Source organism: Scardinius erythrophthalmus (genome assembly GCF_964197995.2).
Source record: "Scardinius erythrophthalmus genome assembly, chromosome: 6".
In the NCBI taxonomy this organism is placed as follows: domain Eukaryota; kingdom Metazoa; phylum Chordata; class Actinopteri; order Cypriniformes; family Leuciscidae; genus Scardinius; species Scardinius erythrophthalmus.
Genome location: NC_138226.1, coordinates 21,851,815 through 21,873,815, shown reverse-complemented (window position 1 = coordinate 21,873,815; position 22,001 = coordinate 21,851,815). Strand labels below are relative to the sequence as shown.

General features: G+C 37.3%; 1 protein-coding gene across 2 annotated transcripts in view; it reads left to right on the top strand.

Moving 5' to 3' along the window:
• dgkg (diacylglycerol kinase, gamma) overlaps positions 1-22,001 on the top strand; it is a 114,833-nt gene that overhangs the window by 73,936 nt on the left and 18,896 nt on the right. For both annotated transcript variants that reach the window (XM_081369167.1, XM_081369168.1), the window contains exons 20-22: positions 2,447-2,511; positions 16,810-16,900; positions 18,560-18,761. In XM_081369167.1, coding sequence (XP_081225293.1) covers positions 2,447-2,511; positions 16,810-16,900; positions 18,560-18,761 — 358 coding nt within the window. The remainder of the gene's footprint in view (positions 1-2,446; positions 2,512-16,809; positions 16,901-18,559; positions 18,762-22,001) is intronic.

The window sequence follows — 22,001 nt, the reverse complement described above, 5'->3', positions numbered from 1 at the left end:
TATTCAGGCACTCTAGAGCTGTGGCCCCATTTCCAGAATTGTGTACTTTGTCCAACAGGCCTTTCTGCACAATCATCTTCCCCTCAGGCCACAGCAACAGATCTGAAAAGCAGATCCCTCCCCCATAGCACATGAGCTCATGATGTGAAACAGGGGCCTGTTAATACCCGAGAAGCTCTCGTTTTCTAGGCATGGCTATTTTTATTGCACCAGAGAGAAAATCACCTCTCTAGCACCAATTTGAAATCATCAGTCTATAAACTCAATGAGCCACTAGGTTTCACTTTAACACTCAATCAGAGCCGATCCTGACCTCCCTGAGGCCCTAAGCAAAATTCTGTTTAGGGGCCCTCATACCTGACCCGTGAGCCATGAACCATTTGCCATTGCCACGCAGTCACACCTGACACCCCAGTGTTCCCACTACAATCCCTCCTTTAACTAGTTCTAGTGAAAATGTAATTCCTGATTTCAGAAGACATTGTTACTAATAAAAATTTCATTCTTAATTTCAAGAATTCACATTTTAAATAGTACAAATTGAATTATTGATATCAAAAATGCATATTCTGTGAATGAATAAAAGCTAAAATGGTGCCATAGCAGTGTTTTAAATGATAAAAGCAATTCTTGATACTTGATGGTTATTATTTACTGAGGGATGTGCATCCATATTGACCAGAATCTCCAGCCAATCAACATTTTAAATTCAATGGAGCCTATCAATAGTCAATGTCAATACATTGCTTTCCATATTGCATTAGTGCAGAGTTGTAACTAAACCTTGACTGAGAGACTAGATAATCATCGTCTTGTTTTAAAACTATAATGAGGAATGCCATCACTCCCATATTGTACTGGTCCCGACAACAGATGTTTCTGCTGGAAAGTGCGCGTTTCATTTCGTGCACGCGCATATGAATGCATGTTAACCCGCGACGCGGTTATCTTTTCCGAGCTACAGTTTATAAACAAACACTGTTGTCCTTTGTCGTTTATTAAACATAATAAATCAACTCACATCAACTTAACTTTAGCCTACTGTTCTTTGCTGACATCAAACTTTGAGAGGAGAGCACACAAGTCTACCTGATAACTTTTGCCGCAATTCACTCTCATGGTGTTTTTTCTCTCTCTTTTCGTGACCAGAAGGATAGTTCCGCTTCATTTTCTCATTGATATTGTAAACATTGATTGACGCGCTTTGACACGAGGTGGAGGAGGGGCCTTGAGTAATTTGCGGGGCCCTTCGCACCTTGCGTAGTGTGCGTATAGGGCTGATCGGCTCTGCACTCAATAATATTCCCCCAGTTTCACAGACAAGGCTTAAGCTAGTCCCAGACTGAAATGCATGTTTGAGCTGTTTTAACTGAAAGCAACTTGCACTGACATCAAATGCTTACAAATGCTACTAAAACTGGCTTAATCTAAGTCATGTATGTGAAACCGGTCCATTATGTTCTAGTGATGGCTATTTTGACAAAAAGAATATCCAAATAGACATAAAAGACAAAAAGAATCAAAATAATAAGAAACAAATCAGCATATAAGAATGATTTCTGAAGGATCATTTGACACTGAAGACTGAAGTAATGATGATGCTGATAAAAATTCAGCTTTGCCATCAGGAATACATAAAACAATCTTACAGATCCCAATCAATGGTGTATATTCACTTGACTCATTAGCCTTTACAATTATTCTTAATATGAGCATTTTAATCAACAGTTCAAAATAAAGCACTGCGGTAATATAATTGATGCCATTTGATTCAAGTGCAATTCCACTGGAGTGCAAGGTAATGAATTATATATATATATATATATATATATATATATATATATATATATATATATATATATATATATATATATATATATATATTCCTCTATTACTATACTATACAATGTTGATTTGTGAACTGAAAAACAACAACATATATTTAACTTATCAAATAAGCAGAAAAATTTAGATATCTACATAAATTTAAGGAGCATCTCAGCATGTGTGTTCCCTGTAAGGGTGATCCTACAAACAATGTCTTCATCAAATCAAATCTGTATATTATTGTTATTTATTGCTTATGGTGTTGTTTGTTTTTAGAGGCTGTCCTTTTCATTCTAGCAATTAGTTGTTGTTGTTTTTTTTATGAAAATAATTTGTTGCCATTCCATAGAGGGTTAAACATTGATCAGTGTTAGCAGGGATGGCTGTGCCACATCGTCTGGGTCATGTCTGAACAGCTTTATGGCTATGCTGTATGGCCTAGGGCTGCTGTTTCCTCTCAGTCCTGATTTTGAACACTACTTGATTTAGGATGGGCGCTAACATCAGCCATCCGACAGCACTGTCTGTAGCTCATTAGCCTGAGACTTAAAACAATTTTATGTGTTTTGCAAAAAGAGGCAGTTAACCTGTGTTTCCTGTTTTCTGTGTCCCCTTTCAGGACGCATCCATAGCGCATCGCTTCCACTTAATGAGAGAAAAACATCCAGAGAAGTTTAACAGCAGGTAAGAGAACATGCATGTTTGTATATGAGCATATGGTGAAAATGCTAATGGGAATTTCAATAAAAACTGCAGATGAATGACGCAAGTGAAAAGAAAGGAGAAAAAAATATGAAGAAAGTTTGAGGTAACATCTGAGCGGGAACTAAAACCTTTACTGAGTTTTTGTCCAAATCAGCCATGACAGACAATAAACTACACGACATTGGTTTCTTTTCCTGCTGAGTCATACAGCATAGCCCCGCCCACACTGAAAACTCATTGGACCAAAATTTAAGCCTTTTTATTCTCTATATAAGTTAGGTTTCACTTTACTGCATCATGCGCAGACTTACACTCTTTTTGTATTTTAACATCTTTGACTTTGGTCTAAACACACTATTTACCCTTTTCTCTATCAATTGGGTGTCCTCAGATCAAAATCATTTCAAATGGAAGTTTTATTATTTGACCTTCAAATAGAGACTTATTTTTTAGCGTGAAAAATACCTGATGAATCACCATTCGTGTTATTCGCCTCTTCAATCTGCTTGTGTAGGTGTCAGATCTAGCACAATGTCGGCTGCCTGACTGTTTGCTAAGTTCAAGTTCAAGTTCACTTTATTTGTATAGCACATTTACAACAGACACTAGGCTGACCAAAGTGCTTTACAGAAAAATTAGATTAAAATATAGTAAGACCTGCATAACAACACATAAAACACAAATAAGAGCAGCAAAGCTAAGCGAAACCTTAAAACCGGAGTGACAACACAGTATCAGACTCAAATAGTAAAACAGGAGTAGCAAAGCAGTGTCAAACTCAAATATAGAATGAAAACAAACAAAAAACAGCAGTAGCAAAGCAGTATCAGACTCAAATATAGAATGTAAAAACAGGAGTGGCAAAACAGTATCAAACTCAAATATAAAATAGTAGAACCAACCATTAGAGAAGAGATCAATATACTAAAGAAAACAGGTAGGTTTTTAACAGAGACTTGAAAACAGACAGAGTAGGAGCCGTTCTAATCTCAAGGGGTAGGGTGTTCCAGAGTCGTGGCCCTGCCACCGCAAATGCACGCTCCCCTCTACGCTTAAGTCTAATGCAAGGGACAACCAGCAGAGCCTGGTCGTTGGATCTTAGAAAATAGAGAAGGAGCCATAATAGAGCCCTGTAGAAGACCACAGGTCAGAGGTGCCATAGAGCTGGAGAAATTACCCATCTTTACTCTAAACTTTCTGTCAGACAGGTATGACTGAAACCATTTCAGGACAGAAGCTTTTAGACCTACCCAAGAATCAAGTCTAGATAAAAGAGTAGGGTGGTCAATGGTATCAAAAGCTGATGAAAGATCTAAAAGAACAAGAACCACAGTTTCTCTGGAATCTTTAGCACTCTCAGGAGGGCGGACTCAGTGCTGTGAGAACACCTAAAACCAGATTGAAAAACCTCATATATACAATTATTTGACAAAAAGTGTGGGAGCTGATCCAACACAATGTTCTCCAATAGCTTTGAAATGAAAGGTAAGACAGAGATAGGCAGAATTTTCTTTTAGTGAATATAGTGAAGGCTTCTTGAGTAGAGGAGTGACCGTAGCCACTTTAAAGGTCCCATATTGTACACCTTTCTGAAGTTTTATTTTAGGTTTTGATGTCCTTAAGAATATATATTTGCGGTTTAAGTACAAAAAACCATCTCAATATATTTTTACAGCTCCTTTCTCAGGAGCTCTGCCAAGAACAGGTCGATTTTGGCCTGTTTACTTAATATTCATGAGCCTCTCTTCTGATTGGCCCGTTGTTTTCTGAGTGACGCACGGCCAGGCCAACCACAAGTGACTAGGGTCATGTATGCTGTAGCCTGCTGTGGCTTGGTGATGCTCACAAGTAAGGTACATCAAACACCTGTAATGATGGTGATAAATTATTTGTTATTAAAGCATAAACATTCACAAAACACTGTTAATGTAACATAAAAGCAAGCATAGGCTATTATGTGCATGGTTCGGCATGACAGAAATAGCGCAAAGTGCGCTCCCTTAATAATTCCTAAAAAGTTGATATCTCAGTTCATCGCGATCTCACAAAGCTCCACAATAAATCTTTCATAATGTCAACACCTCGTTTGTTATAATCAGAGGATTTGCCAGCTGAAGAATTCAGCACTGAACAAAAACTCAGTTTTGAGCGGTGAGTGGATTCTATCTTAAATGCATCTCATTGGCCATTGCGTTCAAGAAATCAACACATATGTCTGTGATTGGCTACATTGCTCAACGCTGCAAACATGTTATAAATAGAAACTCGTTCTGGCCTGTAAATAATTTTTATTTAGTTTTAGTTACTCTTGTTGGTTTTGTGCAACATATGAATAACAATTTATTTGTGTTTAGATGTAAAATCCCGCAAATTGTTTTATTCTTCCGCAACCCGCACACACACGAGTAACGTTACCTTACCACCCGCGCCCTCACTCGGCCATCAAATCTAATCCCGTGCCGCACTCTGTTGTGTTGGGTCCTATTTTTTTTACAGTCTATGGTTGGGTCCCGTGGGAGTGCAGGTCACTACATCCATCGATTGAACAGCATTTTCTCGACTTGCTTCCGTGTTGTTGCTCGATCAGCAACGATGTTGTCTGGGGTTGGACAAAAGGCAGTGCTCGGGGTGACTGAGTAGTTCTGACATCACATTTTTATGGAAGTCACAACGGCTCGTGAAAAGGCAGAGCTACTTTATCCAGGCTGTGTACATTTGTCTGTGGATTGACTGTTTTGAAACTTATATGGTAGTTACATAGCCCCCAGGCTATGGGACCTTTAACATTAGCAGGAACAGAGCCCATTTTGAGACACTTGTTGATAAGAGATACCATACCTGGCCCAACCGAATCAATGATTCATTTCAAAAATCTCGGGTGAATGATATCATTAGGACAAAATGAAGGTTTGAGCTTGCTAACTCAAGTAGAGTCCGCTTGAATGGAGTTTCTTAATTAAATGTTATGCAACGCATCTCTGCCTCAGCAGTGGAAGGTAAACCGGTAATGTATTCTTTAGAGTATCCATTTAGAGTGGTAGGGTAGAAAAGATATGGTCTAATTTGAACCCTCTACTATTATCTCCACTAAATTGTGTCAATTTAAGTAAGGAGGAGAGATAAATGGTTGAGATGAGCAGGTAGAATGGGTCATGACGACTTTAGCGAGGCAATTCAGCATGAGGAAGGACAGTAGTGAAATCATCATTGCTCTGAGATATTTGTAGTTTACAATAAGCCTTCGTCAGTCTTCCAGCAATAAAAGGATAACTGCTAAAACTGACCCTAGTACAGCACTTTGGGTCGGCTCTAACAGCTCCATAAAACATGTTTTATCTTAAGAAAAAGTCCCTCAGAGCCTCTGGTGCACTTTACAGTAGCCATTCCCAGCTCCCTTTGATGTGGATCTCTTTCAAGTCAGTTGTACTGTTCTCTATTCTGTTACTTGATGCCTCTATTGAGAAATGTTGTAAAAAGCTTGCGTAGCCCTTGGCCGGGAAGCGCTCTGAAAGAATGAGGCTTTTTTGATTTTCAGTGGTCTAGCTTGGTAAGATTCCAGGCATTTTAGATTGCCATTCATTTTCTCACCAAAGCAACTCAATAAGGCAGCACAAATATTGAGATTTATGGAACTGTTATTGGTTGCATAATCTGATGTGATTGGGCAAACAATGTTCCAAGAGGGCTGATATTTAATATTAAGAAATAGTGAAGAAATTAAGTCATTTATAATGTTACAAAAGATTTCTTTTTACACTTAAAAATAAATATATGTAAATTTTTCCACAAAAATATTAAACAGCACAACTGTTTTCAACATTAAGAAAAGTTTCTTGAGCACCAAACCAGCATATTAGAATGATTTATGATGGATCGTGTGACACTGAAAACTGGAGGAATTGAAAAAATGAACACACATCTCATTGTTACCTTAATTTTTTAATTTGTGTATACGTCGATATTGGATATTTAATTGTTCATTGGATATTCTTTGTCATATTAACATTTTAGATGACCTTTGTCATCATCTAACACTCCTAAAGTTCATCTTTAAAAATGCTAATAATTTGATAACACTTTTCAATGGAATCCATAGCAAATCTCAAAATGAATATCCATTTGCCATACTGTACATTATAATGTTGTGATTCCTATAATAACTTTTGACATTTGAAATGCTTGATTTAGCTTTAGTCTTATATCAGCCATTTATTGGTTATCAACCATACCATAAAAATAATTATTGGCTTATAAATATCGGTCATCATTTTAAAATCAGTGCTTCCCTGCTGTTTTTTATATCGCACCACTTTCAGTCAATATACCTTATTCACAGCAGCACCATCTTTGATTTTTAATGGGAATAAAAACAAGGCTGCGAGATATATACATACATCTATTTAGTGAGTTGTACTGTTTTGAGATTGTTCTGCTGACGCAAAAATATCTTTCCAAGAAATTTCAGTAGACAAAAAACTCCAGACAGCATGAGCTGTGGAAAATTATAAGTGATCTAGGAGCTTTATACACACCATATGCCATTGAAAACACAGTAAGTCTATCCTTCACAGCCTCGCTTTCATGCCTGTCATGGAGCTGCTCTAAATAAGGTCTATTCAAACAATGAAAAGTCCCTGTGCTGACTCTTCGAACACCAATCAGATTAAAGGACCAGAACTAACTGCTATATTAGCTATTTAAATGAATGTTTGGTATTTTCTGTTGCCTTTCTGCTAACAGAATCTGTAAAACTGTGCCACAGGAAGTGTGTTTGAGTGGCAGTGACAGGTACTGTAGATCATATTCATGATGTGACAGAAAATGGGTCCTGTATACAGAGCTCTGTTGTAAAATTCTGGATGATGGGGTTTACATAAAGATGGATGACACCCACCACCACTTAGTTTACTGTATTTGAGTGAGAACCTGTCACGGCAGCACAGCTTTTTAATGACTTTTTTTTAAATAAGTCCCTAATGACTCATACACGATCTGAATTATGGGACCTGCCTGGCTGAATTAACTAGTTAATGTTTCAGTTGTTCATAATGCATACACCTAGATTTCCACAGCACATTAAATATGGTGCAATGTGATGCCAAACGTCCCGTGGTTTCTCCACAATGCCGGGTTTCTAGTCTCCTTCATTGCAAGCTTCATTCAAATGTGGCTCATTTGCAGTTAAGTGATTGACGGACAGAGAGCCCAAAATAAGAACAATGGAATTATGTCCTCAGCCTATTTAAATCATCCAGTGTTTAATCCTAGAGTGAGTCACCCAGAAACATAATATAAAACACTGCCAAACCAAATGCTTCATCTGCTTTTCTTTGTTATGCAGATTTAGAATAGCTAGCCAGTGCATCTGCCAATCTATGGCTTTCTAATGAGGGCTGTGCTCAGTGTTTTTAGGTTTTGCGCTCTCAGAGGCAACGTGTCACCAGATGGCACATAACTGATGGTTGCCATGGAGTTGCATGATTTATCCTCAATGAACCTGTTCATGTGACATGTTTCTGTCCACCTGTTATACTTCACTCCTATGGAAACAGAGAACAGAACAGCATAATCTTGGTTAAAAGTCCAGTTTAAAATAAAAATGTTCTGTATAAATATTCTGTTTATATATAAGTGCATGTGTTAACATCCACATGCATTCCCACAGTGACGTGGGATACGCAGGGGGGAATACGTGTGACTTCTCTCGCCTCGGTGCGCAGTGATCTGTGTCAGTAGTCGGCCTACAGGGAACCCGCAGCCCAGGTGTTAATGACCGCGAATGCACAATGGACCCGAGCCTCTGTGTCCGCTCCTCCCAACGGGGCAGCCAGAGGAAGTTTTGGATTAAGAGGTGTCAAATTGCCCCATAGAAAAGAAAAAAGCCTTCTAAGATGCCTTTGTCTTTTTGATTAAAATAACAATGATGGCTCTGTGGACAGTCAGTTTCTCAAGCAAACAATGGTAAGAAGATGAGAGGTAGGGTTGAACACAGAGTGGGGGGTGGGGGTGGGATCTTGTTTCTCCTAATATCATGGTGGATTACATTCCCACACTTTATTTCTTTAGTTTCATAATGTTTTCTTTTGAAAACCAGTATTTAACAAGTATTTTATTGGCATAACTGTTTCATATGCAATGTAGTACTGCTACAAAACTACAGCTACAGAAAAAAAGGTTCCTGTGATGGTGATAAAAATAGAAAATATATAATAAATGAAAAACATTCAACATTAATAACATTAAAGAACATTAAGAATATAGTAGATTGGTATTAGCCACGACTGACAATAGATAATGTACTGCACAAGATAAAAAATAAATAATCTGAAATCCATTTGATCTCATATTATTGTATTGTGTTTAAAGTAGTAGCAATAATTGTCTTACCCATTTTTTTCCACAAATAATATCCCTAAATAATATTATTATAATCCAAAGCCTTGTCATCTCCAGCCATTAAAGCTCTACTGTAGTTATAATGGTAAAACTTGCCAGAGAAACAGCTCAGTTGAATTATTATGTTGATGAAGATTTTTGAATGAATACTTCACAATTACTTTGCATGTGGCGGTCAGTGAGGGGTGGGGGTTGCATTAAAATGCATTTATTTGTGCCTCAAAGAGCCATTTATTGATTATCAGCATGCAACTCAGCATGCAAGTGGCCGACAGGGAAGTCAGTTAGGCTACTGTATTTTCACATTGATCTGTGAAAAGCACTGGGCTTTCACCATGTGCTGTTTAGGGTCAAGTAGATGTCCCTTTTTACTCTGAACCATAAAAATCAAATATGGCACATGCCATAAACATGATTGTTTTTTGCAGACACGTTACACGTTCATACAAAATAGTAAATCTGTTGTGTGTGACAGTTTTTGCAGGTAGCTAAAAGACAATTTTTAGGTGAAAAAACCCCTGTAAGAATGTAAGTTTTGTAATTTTCTGTCAGCTTTCAAATATCAGGGTCTTTATAACAGAGGTTTTGATCGTTTGTCATTAGTTGAAAGTTGCACATAAATCTTGCATTATGTTATACAGTAGAAAGAGAGAAATTAAGATATTATTGAATGAATAAAAAGAAGACTTTTTTCTCTTCCCGGTTAAATTGGTTGATTAAGGTAATAAATGTCATGAGATGAAACTGTACTGTTACAACACCTCCTCCGATCATGTGACCGATAGAGGAAAAGGCCAAATATGGTCCTGACCCAAGCTGCCGTCTGTCTGCTCAGCATGTGAGCATGTGTTTCATAACCCCTAAGAGGGTGTCTAGGTTATGTCTATGTGAGTAAGGATGTTTGTGTACTGTGTGTGTATGCGGTGGCCAATTCATTGTGTATTTTAGTGCAAGGGCCGTATGCGTGCGTGGGTGTGCATGTGCGCAAATCCCTCCGCGTGCACATATGTGTGTGTGCCGGGGCTCAGCAGAAACCCAGCGTGGCTGTGTTCTGGAACCTGTTGTTCCCTGCTGCTCCATGCCCGTGGTGGGGAGGGATAAATATATGCTTCCCTTCCTCACTGCCTCTGGCTGCTGCCAATAGAGCAGCCCAAAAGAACGTACCCCCTGCCCTGACCCTCCTTCCCACACACACACACACACTTGCTGTGGAGCAGGTCACAGACTGTGGAGGAGCGTGAGCTACCTGGAATCAGACTATAGTCATAAAGCTAGCTGAAGATGTGCATTTGACCCCACCTATAAAGATGCCACAACACAAAATAAATGGTATAATAATAATAGCAACAACAACAATAATAATTATCATTATCATTATTATTATTATATCATTTATTTAGTTTTTTAGTCATTAGTATGATATTTATTCATAGTAATATAATTTTTTTTATCATTTGTATTATTATTCATTTTATTTTAGAAAACTTTTTACAACATTGTTTACAAAGTGATTTTCAGAAGCAATTAGTCAGATCAACAAATTAACTATACATAGTATGACTGGAATTCAAAAATAAATATTAAAAAATGAGTTGTTGTTATTATTTATTATTATTATATTTTGCGCTATAGTATCTTTATTGGATAGTTATTAATATAATATTTAAAAATATTATTATTATCCACTTTATTTGTATAAAACATGTTACAACATTGTTCACAAAGTGCTTTTCAGAAAAGATCTGTTAGATCAAGAAATAGAATAAGAGATTAATAATAAATCATAATTAAAAATGAACGTTTAAATAATAATACAATTATTATATTAGTTATATTATTAACAGTTTGATATATTGAAATATTATTAATGTTGTTGCAAGTGTTTTTTGAAGTGCTTTTCAGAGACAACAGAACTAATGAAAGACACCACTGAGTTCAGTGTTCTGATGGAAAGCAGTCACATTGATCCATCTGACATGATGCTCAGCCTTGCCAGATTACAGTGGGGATGTTCACACTGCAGCCTTTCTTCTCTTGTTCCCATCACAAGAGGTTCATCACATCTTATCTTTAACCCCCAACTGCCCTCCTCCCGTCCTTAAAATCACTCCCATTTGAGCTGTCAGTCAAAGGCTGTATCAGAGTCACGATCAGCAGGATAAGAGCTGAGCTGCGTTGTGACTGATTGCCACAGTGATACAGGGGCTGCGAGCTCACGGGTCAAAAAGTCATCAGTCTCTGAAGGGATTATGGGAGATGGTTATCTTAGTTCGATGACCAGCAGGGTGTGTGATTGCGTTTGAGGAATGCGTTGGTTAAATTCAAAGGTTCGCTGACCCTTAACATCTACATCTCTATGTGCTGATCCAGATTTCAAGCACAATTCTAGTCAAGAGCATTTTAGCGTCATATTTTAGTCGGCCTCTTGATGCAATTTGAACGCTTACTTTTGTTCGACGGCCTAGCCAGCACAGAAAACACTCAACTCAAAATGATTATGCATGAAGCCTTTAGTCCCTACAGCTTCCTCCAGGCCTTTGCAAAGCTCAGAAGATGATTTGCTTCTTCTAACGGGCTGCCAACAAAACTTTTTTTCGCATCAAACTTCAACTGGAGGTGGTGTGGAAAGAGAAACCCATGGCTGATTGTTTTATTATTATTTTTTTCTAGAGCTTCTCAGATGGAAGTTAGCTAATTGGGTTAGGCAGCTTGACCCTGTTGAGAACACAGTGCGGGTTTAATTGTGAGCTTCAAATCTGCTCGTAATCTCTTAATTTGACAGAATGGAGGTAGCAAGTTGCTGGAGTAACAGAATGAAGTTTTAAAAGAACAGTAGCAACATACCGACTTAACAGTATACTTTACTTTTCAGTAGCGTGACAGTGGCTCATCTGTTTTCAAAACAGAGGAGCTTTGCCAGTAACAAGCTACATTTTTTCAAACAAGTAGCAGAATATCACAACAAAACTCTACATTGCTATCTTTGTCACATTGTATTGCATTACATATTGTATTACAGCGGAGCAAACTGAGGTAATTGTCAAACACTCACACGCCCCCAAAATGTCTGTTATTGGCATAACACCTGGGAGGTCTGATTCAATTAAAAGAAAGAAAGAAAATGTACTGCTGCTGTCCATCATCAGTTTTTTACTCGGTGATATATATGTGACCTTGGATCACAAAACCAGTCATAAGTCGCACGGGTATATTTGTGGCAATAGCCAACAATACATTGTATGGGTCAAAATTATCAATTTTTCTTTTATGCCAAAAATCATAGGATATTAAGGAAAGATCATGTTCCATGAAGATATTTTGTAGATTTCCTACCGTAAATATATAAAACATTTATTTGTGTGAGTGAGTGCAGCAAGATCACGGACATAAATGAACAACTTTAAAGGAGATTTTCTCAATGTTTTGATTTTTTTGCACCCTCACAATCCAGATTTTCAATAGTTGTATCTCGGCCAAATATTGTCCTATCCTAACAAACCATACATCAATGGAAAGCTTATTTATTCAGCTTACAGATTATGTATACATCTCAATTTCAAAAAATTGACCCATGTGACTGGTTTTGTAGTCCAGGGTCACATATTATTATTATATATTTTTATTTGCATTTAGGGAATGAACACACTTTTCTAAACAAACTTACTTCATTAATGCATTGAAGATACAGTATACATTTGAGCAATTCTTGAATTCCCTGGGAATCGAACAGATTAAATATTACATGTAATAAGTTATATAAATGATAAATAAATATCATATTTTGTTTAAATAATTATTCAAATTTGCAATTTAGTGCTGTCAAACATGTTTTTGTGCTATTAAAACTGCTCTGATTGAAGGAGGAAAAATCAACATTGCTTCCCCAACACTGTTTTTATGTATTAAAAACCTGAGAAAAATTACATTATACCATGCTTTTTACCAGGTCATTGATGACAGACTTGTTCTGTCTGAATTTCTTTTCACAATACATTTGCATAATTTGATATCAAACATGAAGCATCAAAGCATTTTCCTCAAGCTTAATTTGTTAAACATTAAAAAAGACTCATAAGCATGTGTAGCAATCATTAGCTTATGTCAGCCATCAAGTCTTGTACTTCTGGGTCTTGTTCCTGTACCTCAGCGGATTACGTGCTTTATATAGTTGACTCTGATGTCTGCTCTGTGTCCATCCCTTGTGGGCCTGGAGAAGCCCCCATTGCATGTTGTCTATTATGCAAACAATAGTGTTGTCATTATCAGCAGAACACCCCTTTGCAGGGCCTTGTCACTGGTTGTCACCATCTGATGAGTGTAAATTGCCCTGTTTCATAATAACCAAAGTGAAAATGCAACATGCACAACAAGAGAGAGAATTGATAGGGACCCAGTGTTGCAAATCTGTTTTTTTTTAATCTCATATATTTATACACTGAGCTGAAGCATAAGGTCTTCCTTTTAGATTTGTCATATCCTTCTGTGATATATTGGCACCGTCTGTTGTCCTCAGCTGGCTCCTCTCAGTGTCCCAGGAAGCGTTAATGTCAGATTGTGCTCAGGTTGCCGATGGTGGCTCTGGTTTCTTTATGGAAGCTGAGGCCAAGTTCACTGTCTCTCATGTCCTCTCACACCTGTCTGCCTCAGCTTTCCTTGTAGCATATCAATATTTCAGAAGGCCAGGGGAAGGGCAGAGGGTGACAAAATGAACTGGCCCAAAGGCCACCTGGTCCTAACCATGACCTCAGCTATGTCCTCAAGAATGAGCAAAGATTGTAATTGGTAAGATTAGACAGACTGAGTAGTGTTAAAGCACATTTCGTTTCATTTTGTTTTTTGTGACAGAGTTAGGCCTGTTCACTACCGTTCAATAGTTTGGGGTTAAACGTTTTTTAAAGAAGTCTTTTATTTGTAAAAACAGTAATATTTTGAAATATTAGTACAATTTAGAATAAATGTTTTCTATTTAGAAATCTTTTACAATGTAATTTATTCCTGTGATGGCAAAGCTGAATTTTCAGCATCATCACTCCAGTCTTCAGTGTCACATGATCCTTCAGAAATCAGAATTCTCAAGAAACATTTTTCTTATTATTGTCAATGTTGAAAACAGTTGTGCTGCTTAATATTCTTGTGTAAACCTTTTTGCACGATTCTTTGATGATTAGAAAGTTCAAAAGAAAGCATTTATGTGAAATAGAAACCTTTTGTAACATTATAAATGTCTTTACTGACACTTTTGATCAATTGAATGTGTCCTTGCTGAATTTTTTTTCAATTATTAAAAAAATACACTTTACTGACCTCAAACTTTTGAACACCATAGTGTAGATTTAAATTAATTGTAAATTGACCAAAGAGTCACAGAGTTCTGTATTAATTAAATAGTAAAAATGTGATGCTTTAAATATTAATTCCTCTACTAAACTAAACAAGATTTTTGTAAATTCATGTTATGTGTGGTTGCAAATGAAGTACATTTTAGATCAGAGAGCGGTTGTCTTTTATCCGTTGACAGCCCAAGGCTCTGTTCATCTCATAATATTTATTTTCACGCCAGCATTAACATTGGGGTGTGTAAACGCAAACTTGTTTGTTGTTCCAATGATAGAACAGCTGCACATTGAGTCATCATTTCTGTCTTGTGTTCAATATGACTGAGCTTGTGATGTTGAGTTCTAAATCATGTTGTGCACTATTACTAATTTGTAAATTACTCTTTTGAGGTCATCTAAGAACATTTAGACGCACAGGTGTCCGCTTTTTGCCATGTTGACATTTCAGTTTTGACTTAAAATGAGCAAATACAGTACAAATGTTATCCAAGTTAATACATTACATACAGTTGCAATCAAAATGATTCAACCTCCTTGACCATTTTGCTGCCGAGAACAATTTTCTTTTTATGAAAACAGTTTAACAAAGGCATCAGTAAACTATTATAGAACGTTTATTAAAGGGATAGGTCTCCCAAAAATGTTGTCATCATTTACTCACCCTCATGTTGTTCCAAACCTGTATGAGTTTCTTTCTTCTGCTAAACACAAAAGAAGATTTTAAAGACTGTTAGTAATCAAACAGTTGACAGAAGCGATTGACTTCCATAGTATTTTTTTTTTCTCCATAAAATGAAAATTAGCCCATGATTTACTCACCCTCCAGTCATCCTAGGTGTATGTGACTTTCTTCTGCTCTTTCAGACGAATACAAACAGAGTTATATTAAAAAAATGTCCTGGCTCTTCCAAGCTTTATAATGGCAGTGAATGGCTGTTTCTGTTTTGAAGTCCATAAAAGTGCATCTATCCATCATAAAAGTGCTCCACACGGCCATTATAAAGCTTGGAAGAGCCAGGAGATTTATTGGAACTATACCTTTAATACACATTTGAGTGATTCTGAGAATCTAAAGTTGATGAAAATCGAAGAAAAATCATCTAATTGGCTCTAAACATTCATGTACAAAATTATTCAACCCCCAAAAGTCAAATATTGTGCAGAATCTTTTATTCTTTATAACCTCCAATAAACGCTGCCTGTAAGTGCTTAGAAGCTTCTGTCACCTCTCTACTGCAATCTTGCCCCATTCCTCTCTTGAAAGACCACTGATAATCTTTAGTTTTCAAGTTACCAACTTCTTTCTTCAAATTCCACAAAATATTTTCAATGAGTCTTAAATCTGAAGACTGTACAGGCCACTCAATAATATTCTACGACTGATCCCTGAACCAAGCTTCAGTAGATTTGGATGTATACTTTGTGACGACTGTCCTGCAGGAAAGTCCAGAGATCATCTTTGCCAAAATGGCTTGATACTTCAAAGAATTCATGATGTTGCCTGGCAAGCCAGACCTACATCAAGATGTTAGGTCTGGCAACTCACCATAGACACGGCTCAATCCGAGGGGCGGGATAAACGTCTGTCTTTCAAATTCCCTCTGCTCGCAATAGGACAGCGCTTAACCCAACCAGAGCGTTTTCCCAACAGTGGTGCTAACGTTAGTTGATAGATTCAACTATATATAGTCGCTATATATAGTACTATATATATGATAGTCGCAACTCTGTCGTCATTATGTTAAGCCCGCCCCGCCTACTCTATACACAATGTGATTGGCCTGACCCAATTTAGGTTTTTACAGCTCCAAAAGTCAACGGAGAGTTGCTAGACTACCCTGGCTGCAAAATAAATTTTGCTGCCGCTAGGGTGCGTCTAAATTTCTAGGCTATTCATGATGTCCTTCATACAGTCAATATTTCCACTTCCTGCAACAGCAAAACATCCCATAACAAGACTCGACCACCTCCGTGTTTGACCATGTAGATGATGTTCTTCTGCTCTTAAGCTTTGCCTATTTTGCACCAGACATGTCGCCGATCATTCTTTCAGAACTCCATAGGTCTATCCAAATGAATTTTAGCAATGTGTGTTTTTCTTGTTCAAGAGTGGCATTCAGCAAGATGTCCCAACATGAAGGTCATGCTTGTCTAGTGTTCTTCTTATACTCTGCATTGAAATGTTTTTTTCCTTCTTTCATCAGGTCATCTTGCAAGTCTTTGACTGTAAATTGAGGGTTTTTCTCAGTTGGTCTGATCAAACATTGTATTCCCCTTAATGATACTGTCCTTTTTATTACAGTCTCTAGGGGTGTTGAATAATTTGGATTGCAACTGTATATTATTGATTTACCAGAACCATAAAAGATGGTTACTGATTTATGCATAATCTAATTATCATTCATGAATATTCATTATTTTTTATATTCAATGTCCCTACCAGTTTAATACAGTGTAATTCAATGTGCACAGAATATTCCACAGAGTATAAAACTGTTGTTTAAATTCTTTGTTTAACTTTTAACTATTTTTGTTCTCTCTTCAGGATGAAAAACAAGTTGTGGTACTTTGAATTTGGCACCACAGAGACCATCTCAGCCACTTGTAAAAAGCTGAACGAAACCATTGAGGTGGAGGTGAGTCCAGGACATTTAGCCCATCAATAGTGCCCTGTTTTACTTGTTTTACTTAAATGTTGTAATTATATACAGCCACATTCACAGTCTTTTAACTGTGTATCGGGTCAGTAGAACCACTGAACACTTCCTTCAACAAACTGAGATTCATTAATGCAGCTGGCTACAGTATCTACAGTAAACCTCAGCCAGCTCTTACGCAGTCAATGTTGAGGGAACACGTCAGAACGTCTGTCTGAAAGCAAACAGTGGCAGATGACCTCTGTTGACAGCATTCCCATCATGTGAAAGTTGCACACTGGCCAGTTTTTGCATGTGGTTAGATGTACATAATGAATAATGCATGATGTGATTGAAAATGAGGAGTATTTCTTTTTTTTAATTGATATAATATTATAATATTATTATTACTAAATTGTTTGCTTGATATGTCATCAAGACACATATATTATAAAGAGGCAAAATGAACCACTCTTGTATAATGAATAGGAGAAATCAGAAATTGCCTTTCAGTTGAAAGAAGCAAACTTTTTGATAGTTTGATTTGAGCCAAATATATGATTATTGTGCAATTTGTTACTGATTTTAACAAGATTTCATGTTTTTTTTTTTTCATTCTGGTACATAAGAGCCGTACTTGAATGTTTACTACCTACATAAAAAAAACCTGCCAAGGGGCATTGTCAACATGGCCGCCAAGTGAACTGACTTGCCTTAAAGGGACTTTGATTCCGACCGAAGAGGGTGATGTTTCACAACTGTTATGAAATTAGAAGAGCTATGAAAACATCGGCAGTAAAGGAATTTGCATTTGAAAAAAATACTGTTTCTTTCTCCCACTCTTGTGTGGGATCTCAAGCAGATCAAGGCATCTCATTATGTCGTAAATGTGTCAGCATTCGTCTTTTGAAGTTTGTGTACTTTTCCACTGTGCCTTTTCAAGCCCTTGGTTTGATTCAGGGTGGTCTCTTACATTATAAAATACTGTACAACATTTCTATTTTTGGATCGCTGGCAGGCATTTTCACATCTCTCGTGTCTGGAATGCGATTGTTGTTGATGCACCCATCCCAATAGTTAAAAACATGGATACAGTTTATCATGCCTCGACTGCTTTTATTATTCTTTCTTATACAGTATTTAGCAGCAAGGGTGCATTAAATTGATCAAAAGTAACAGTAAAGACATTTATAATGTTACAAAAGATTTCTATTTCAAATGAATGCTGTTCCTTCCTTTGAACTTTCTATTCATCTAAGAATCCTGCATTTGCATTGTTTGCACAAAAATATTAAGCAGCACAGCTGATTCCAGCATTGATAATAAGAAATGTTTCTTAAGCAGCAAATCAGCATTTTAGAATGATTTCTGAAGGATCATGTGACACTGAAGACTGAAGCAATGGTTGTTGAAAACTCAGCTTTGCCATCACAGGAATTGTTTACATATTAATAAATATATATTCAAATTCAATACTATTTTAAATTGTAGTAATATTTAACAATATTAATGTTTTTACTGTATTTTTGATTAAATAAATGCAGCCTTGGTGAGCATATGGGACTTGAGCATAAGAGGCTTATTGTATCTATTTTTTTGCAGATTTTCTTCAGTCAAGAAATTTTTCAACATCTTCTGTTTTCTCTGTTTCTGTCCCAGTGTGATGGCATCATCTTGGATCTCAGCAACACGGCTCTGGAGGGTATCGCTGTGCTCAATATTCCCAGCATGCACGGGGGCTCCAACCTGTGGGGCGAGTCCAAGAAAAGACGGAATTACAATCGCATGAGTAAGAAAGTGCCAGAGAGAATGACTGGCAGCACTGTCACCGATGCCAAGGAGCTCAAGTTTTGTGTGCAAGGTGAGTGAGACTTTAGGACGTAAACCACTGAATAAGACCTGGCTTGCTCCTGAAATGTTTGTACAACCAAATCTCTATATATAGCAGGGAAATGATCACAGCATCCTTTTTAAATTCAGCTGTTGCTTCTGGTGTTGTTGTACAGCTGTTTGTTTCATTGTAGTACGTTTAAGTGCTGATGACGAAAATTGACCGTAACCTCTGATTTCCTGCCACTTGTAATAAAATTAAAATTACTGGCCGTCTTCGGTAGATCAGCACACCATGTGGACCTGTTTCATATGCAGCTCTGACTCACAGCTGCCGTGGAGCTTTTAACCAATCGCTAATGAGCGGGAGCCTCTCCGGCTGCTCGTAACGCTGATGTTCAGTCTCACTGTGTTTTGGGACTTCCTGCGCTCATTTCCCAGAGTGTGAAGCACTATTAGCAGTGTTAATCATCATTTAGGGATAGCGATATCTGTGTCAGCGCCTCACTGAGAATGCAGTCACAGATTTTCCAGATCCCACAGAGGCTGGTGTCACCATCCTACTGACTGTCCTTCAGGGAGGGTAAGTCACCACAAAAGCCCTTGTGACGCCAGCCTCCGGGCCTCTGACGTCACCATCAGCTGTCTCAGTCAAGAGATCGGAGCTTGGATGTGACTGTGACTCCCAAGGACAGAGCAACAGCAGCTGTTTCAGGTGGCAGTGAATCAGCCTTCAGTACCAGGCATGTGTTTTGTCAAAGGGAAATTAAAATGCTTTCAGTTTGAAATGAAAATTTATATCCCAGGTGAAGGTACTTGTCATATACAAGGGGTATCTAGACTGGCTGTACGTCTCTGGCTCTGAAGTGCACTCCAGTTTTAGTCCAGCATACAAAAATCTGTGTTTTTTTTACTAAAATGGTGTAATAAGAAAATCTAGCTCTTTTAGACTGGTTGTCCTTGTATTGGTTGAGAGGCTTTGTGGAGAGACTCTGTTTCTTTAAAGGTTGAAAACCCCTGAGCTAAATGAGGCAGTTTCACATTGTAGGTATGAAAGTCCATTTGGTTTGACAAGATTTTTTTGAAAGACATCTCTTATGCTCACCAAGACTACATTTATTGGATCAAAAATACAGTAAAAACAGTAATATAATTACAATTTAAAAATAACTGTCCTCTATTTTTATGTTTTAAAATGCTGATTTGCTGCTCAAGAAACATTTCTCATTATTAGTATTATTAATGTTTAGAACAGCTGTGCTGCTTAAGTTGTGATGTATTTCTTTTTTCAGGATACTTTGATGAATAGACAGTTCAAAAAAACAGAATTTATTTGCAATAGAAATCTTTTGTAACATTATAAATGTCTTTACTGTCACTTTTGATCAATTTAATGTCCTTGATGAGTCTTAAAAAAAATTATTGATCCCAAACTTTTGAACGGTAGTGTAAATGAGACTATGCCAGATAATTGCAACCTGTGACTTTATAATTCACAGTGTGACATCTTTTCTTTTTAAACTTTTAATGAACTATGAGGTGGTAACAGGCTTAAATATTTAGGTGAAAACATTGTGATTGTGACATTATTTTCAGCACTATTTAATATACATACATCCCTCAGCTTCATCCAGCGGGATTGTTTGTGCAAAAGTGTGTATGCTTACAAAAAAATCGTATATGCATGACAGCGCATAATAGAGCCCATAAATGGGTTTCTAGTCATCATGACCCTTGAGATGTTTTTGTTTTGTTTCCTTTTCTTTCCATTTTTGGCTGACGTCAGTAATTGATGGCTGTGACCTTCGAGAGCAGCATCTTGATTTTGAAATTCCTTCTGATGTATTTAGGCACCTCTGTCATTTTCGATGACCTGTGTGTGCATCACCTGTTCCTTCTCTCTCTCTCTCTCTGGTCGGTTTCAGTTCTCTTCACATTTACAACTCTCTCTCTCTCTCTCTCTCTCTCTCTCTCTCTCTCTCTCTCTCTCTCTCTCTCTCTCTCTCTCTCTCTCTCTCTCTCTCTCTCTCTCTCTCTCTCTCTCTCTCTCTCTCTCTCTCTCTCTCTCTCTCTCTCTCTCTCTCTCTCTCTCTCTCTGTGCTTTTCTGTACTCCACTGACTGACTCACATGAATCCATGTTACCATGGAGACCTCCAGGCCCTCCTGAACTGAGGAACAGCGTATAGGGGCTGAGAGAGAGAGAGAGAGAGAGAGAGAGAGAGAGAGAGAGAGTGAGGAGAGAGAGAGAGAGAGAGAGAGAGAGAGAGAGAGAGTGGGCTGCTGTGAGCAGTGTGACTAATATCAGTAATCTTTAACTGGCCTTCAGGCGCAAATACTCAAGCACTGCATACAGCACATACAGTAGAGCTCTGTAGCCACATCCCATCTAAAGTAACTGTGATCACTCTGTTGGTTAGTTAGTTAGTTAGTCCAATCATCTGCATGAAGCCATAAGTGCTACGGGGTTTCAGAGAACTCAACAGTCAGTTAGGTGATGCCGACTCGCTCCACATGTTTAGATGGCACGGGTTACATGACTTGCTGTTTACAGCTGTAAGATCATGACCTCATCTCCACCTCTCTATGGAGTGTATTTTGAGGTTTATATGAATAGAGAATTCCTCTCACTCGCTCTACACAACAATTTGCACATGACTCAGGTCCTAATTGATGTCTGCATGTGACTGTTGTAATAGCAGGAGTGTTATCAGACCTGTAGCACTGAATCTTTTCTGGAGAGCTCTGAAAATTGTAGAGGGGTGGATAAAAAATAACTTTGACCATAATAAACAAGCATTCCCTAAATGTAGGTGGGGGTTATATTTAGGTACTATAAATATATAGTTTTTTATATATTTATTTAATAATATATATAATATATTTGTTTAATATTTTGTTATTACATTTTTGTTTTTTATATAAATTATAAATATTTATTATACTTATAGTGTAATATTTTATTTTTGTTGGTATCATCTTTTCTATCAAACTTTGATGGAAGCATTGTTAGGCAATTGAAAAAACCTTTTTCTAAAAGTGTATGATTGGCAGCTTTAGTGTAACAGTAATAGTGTAAAGGCATAAAGTCCCCTATGATCAGCAACTGGGGATTTATTCAAGCGAAATACAATATAAGTGGTAATATTGTAAGATAGTATTACATTTTAAAATAACTGTTTTCTATTTTTAAAATTTGTAAATGCTAAGCTGAATTTTCAGCATCATTCCTCCAGTCTTCAGTGTCACATGATCCTTCAGAAATCATTCTAA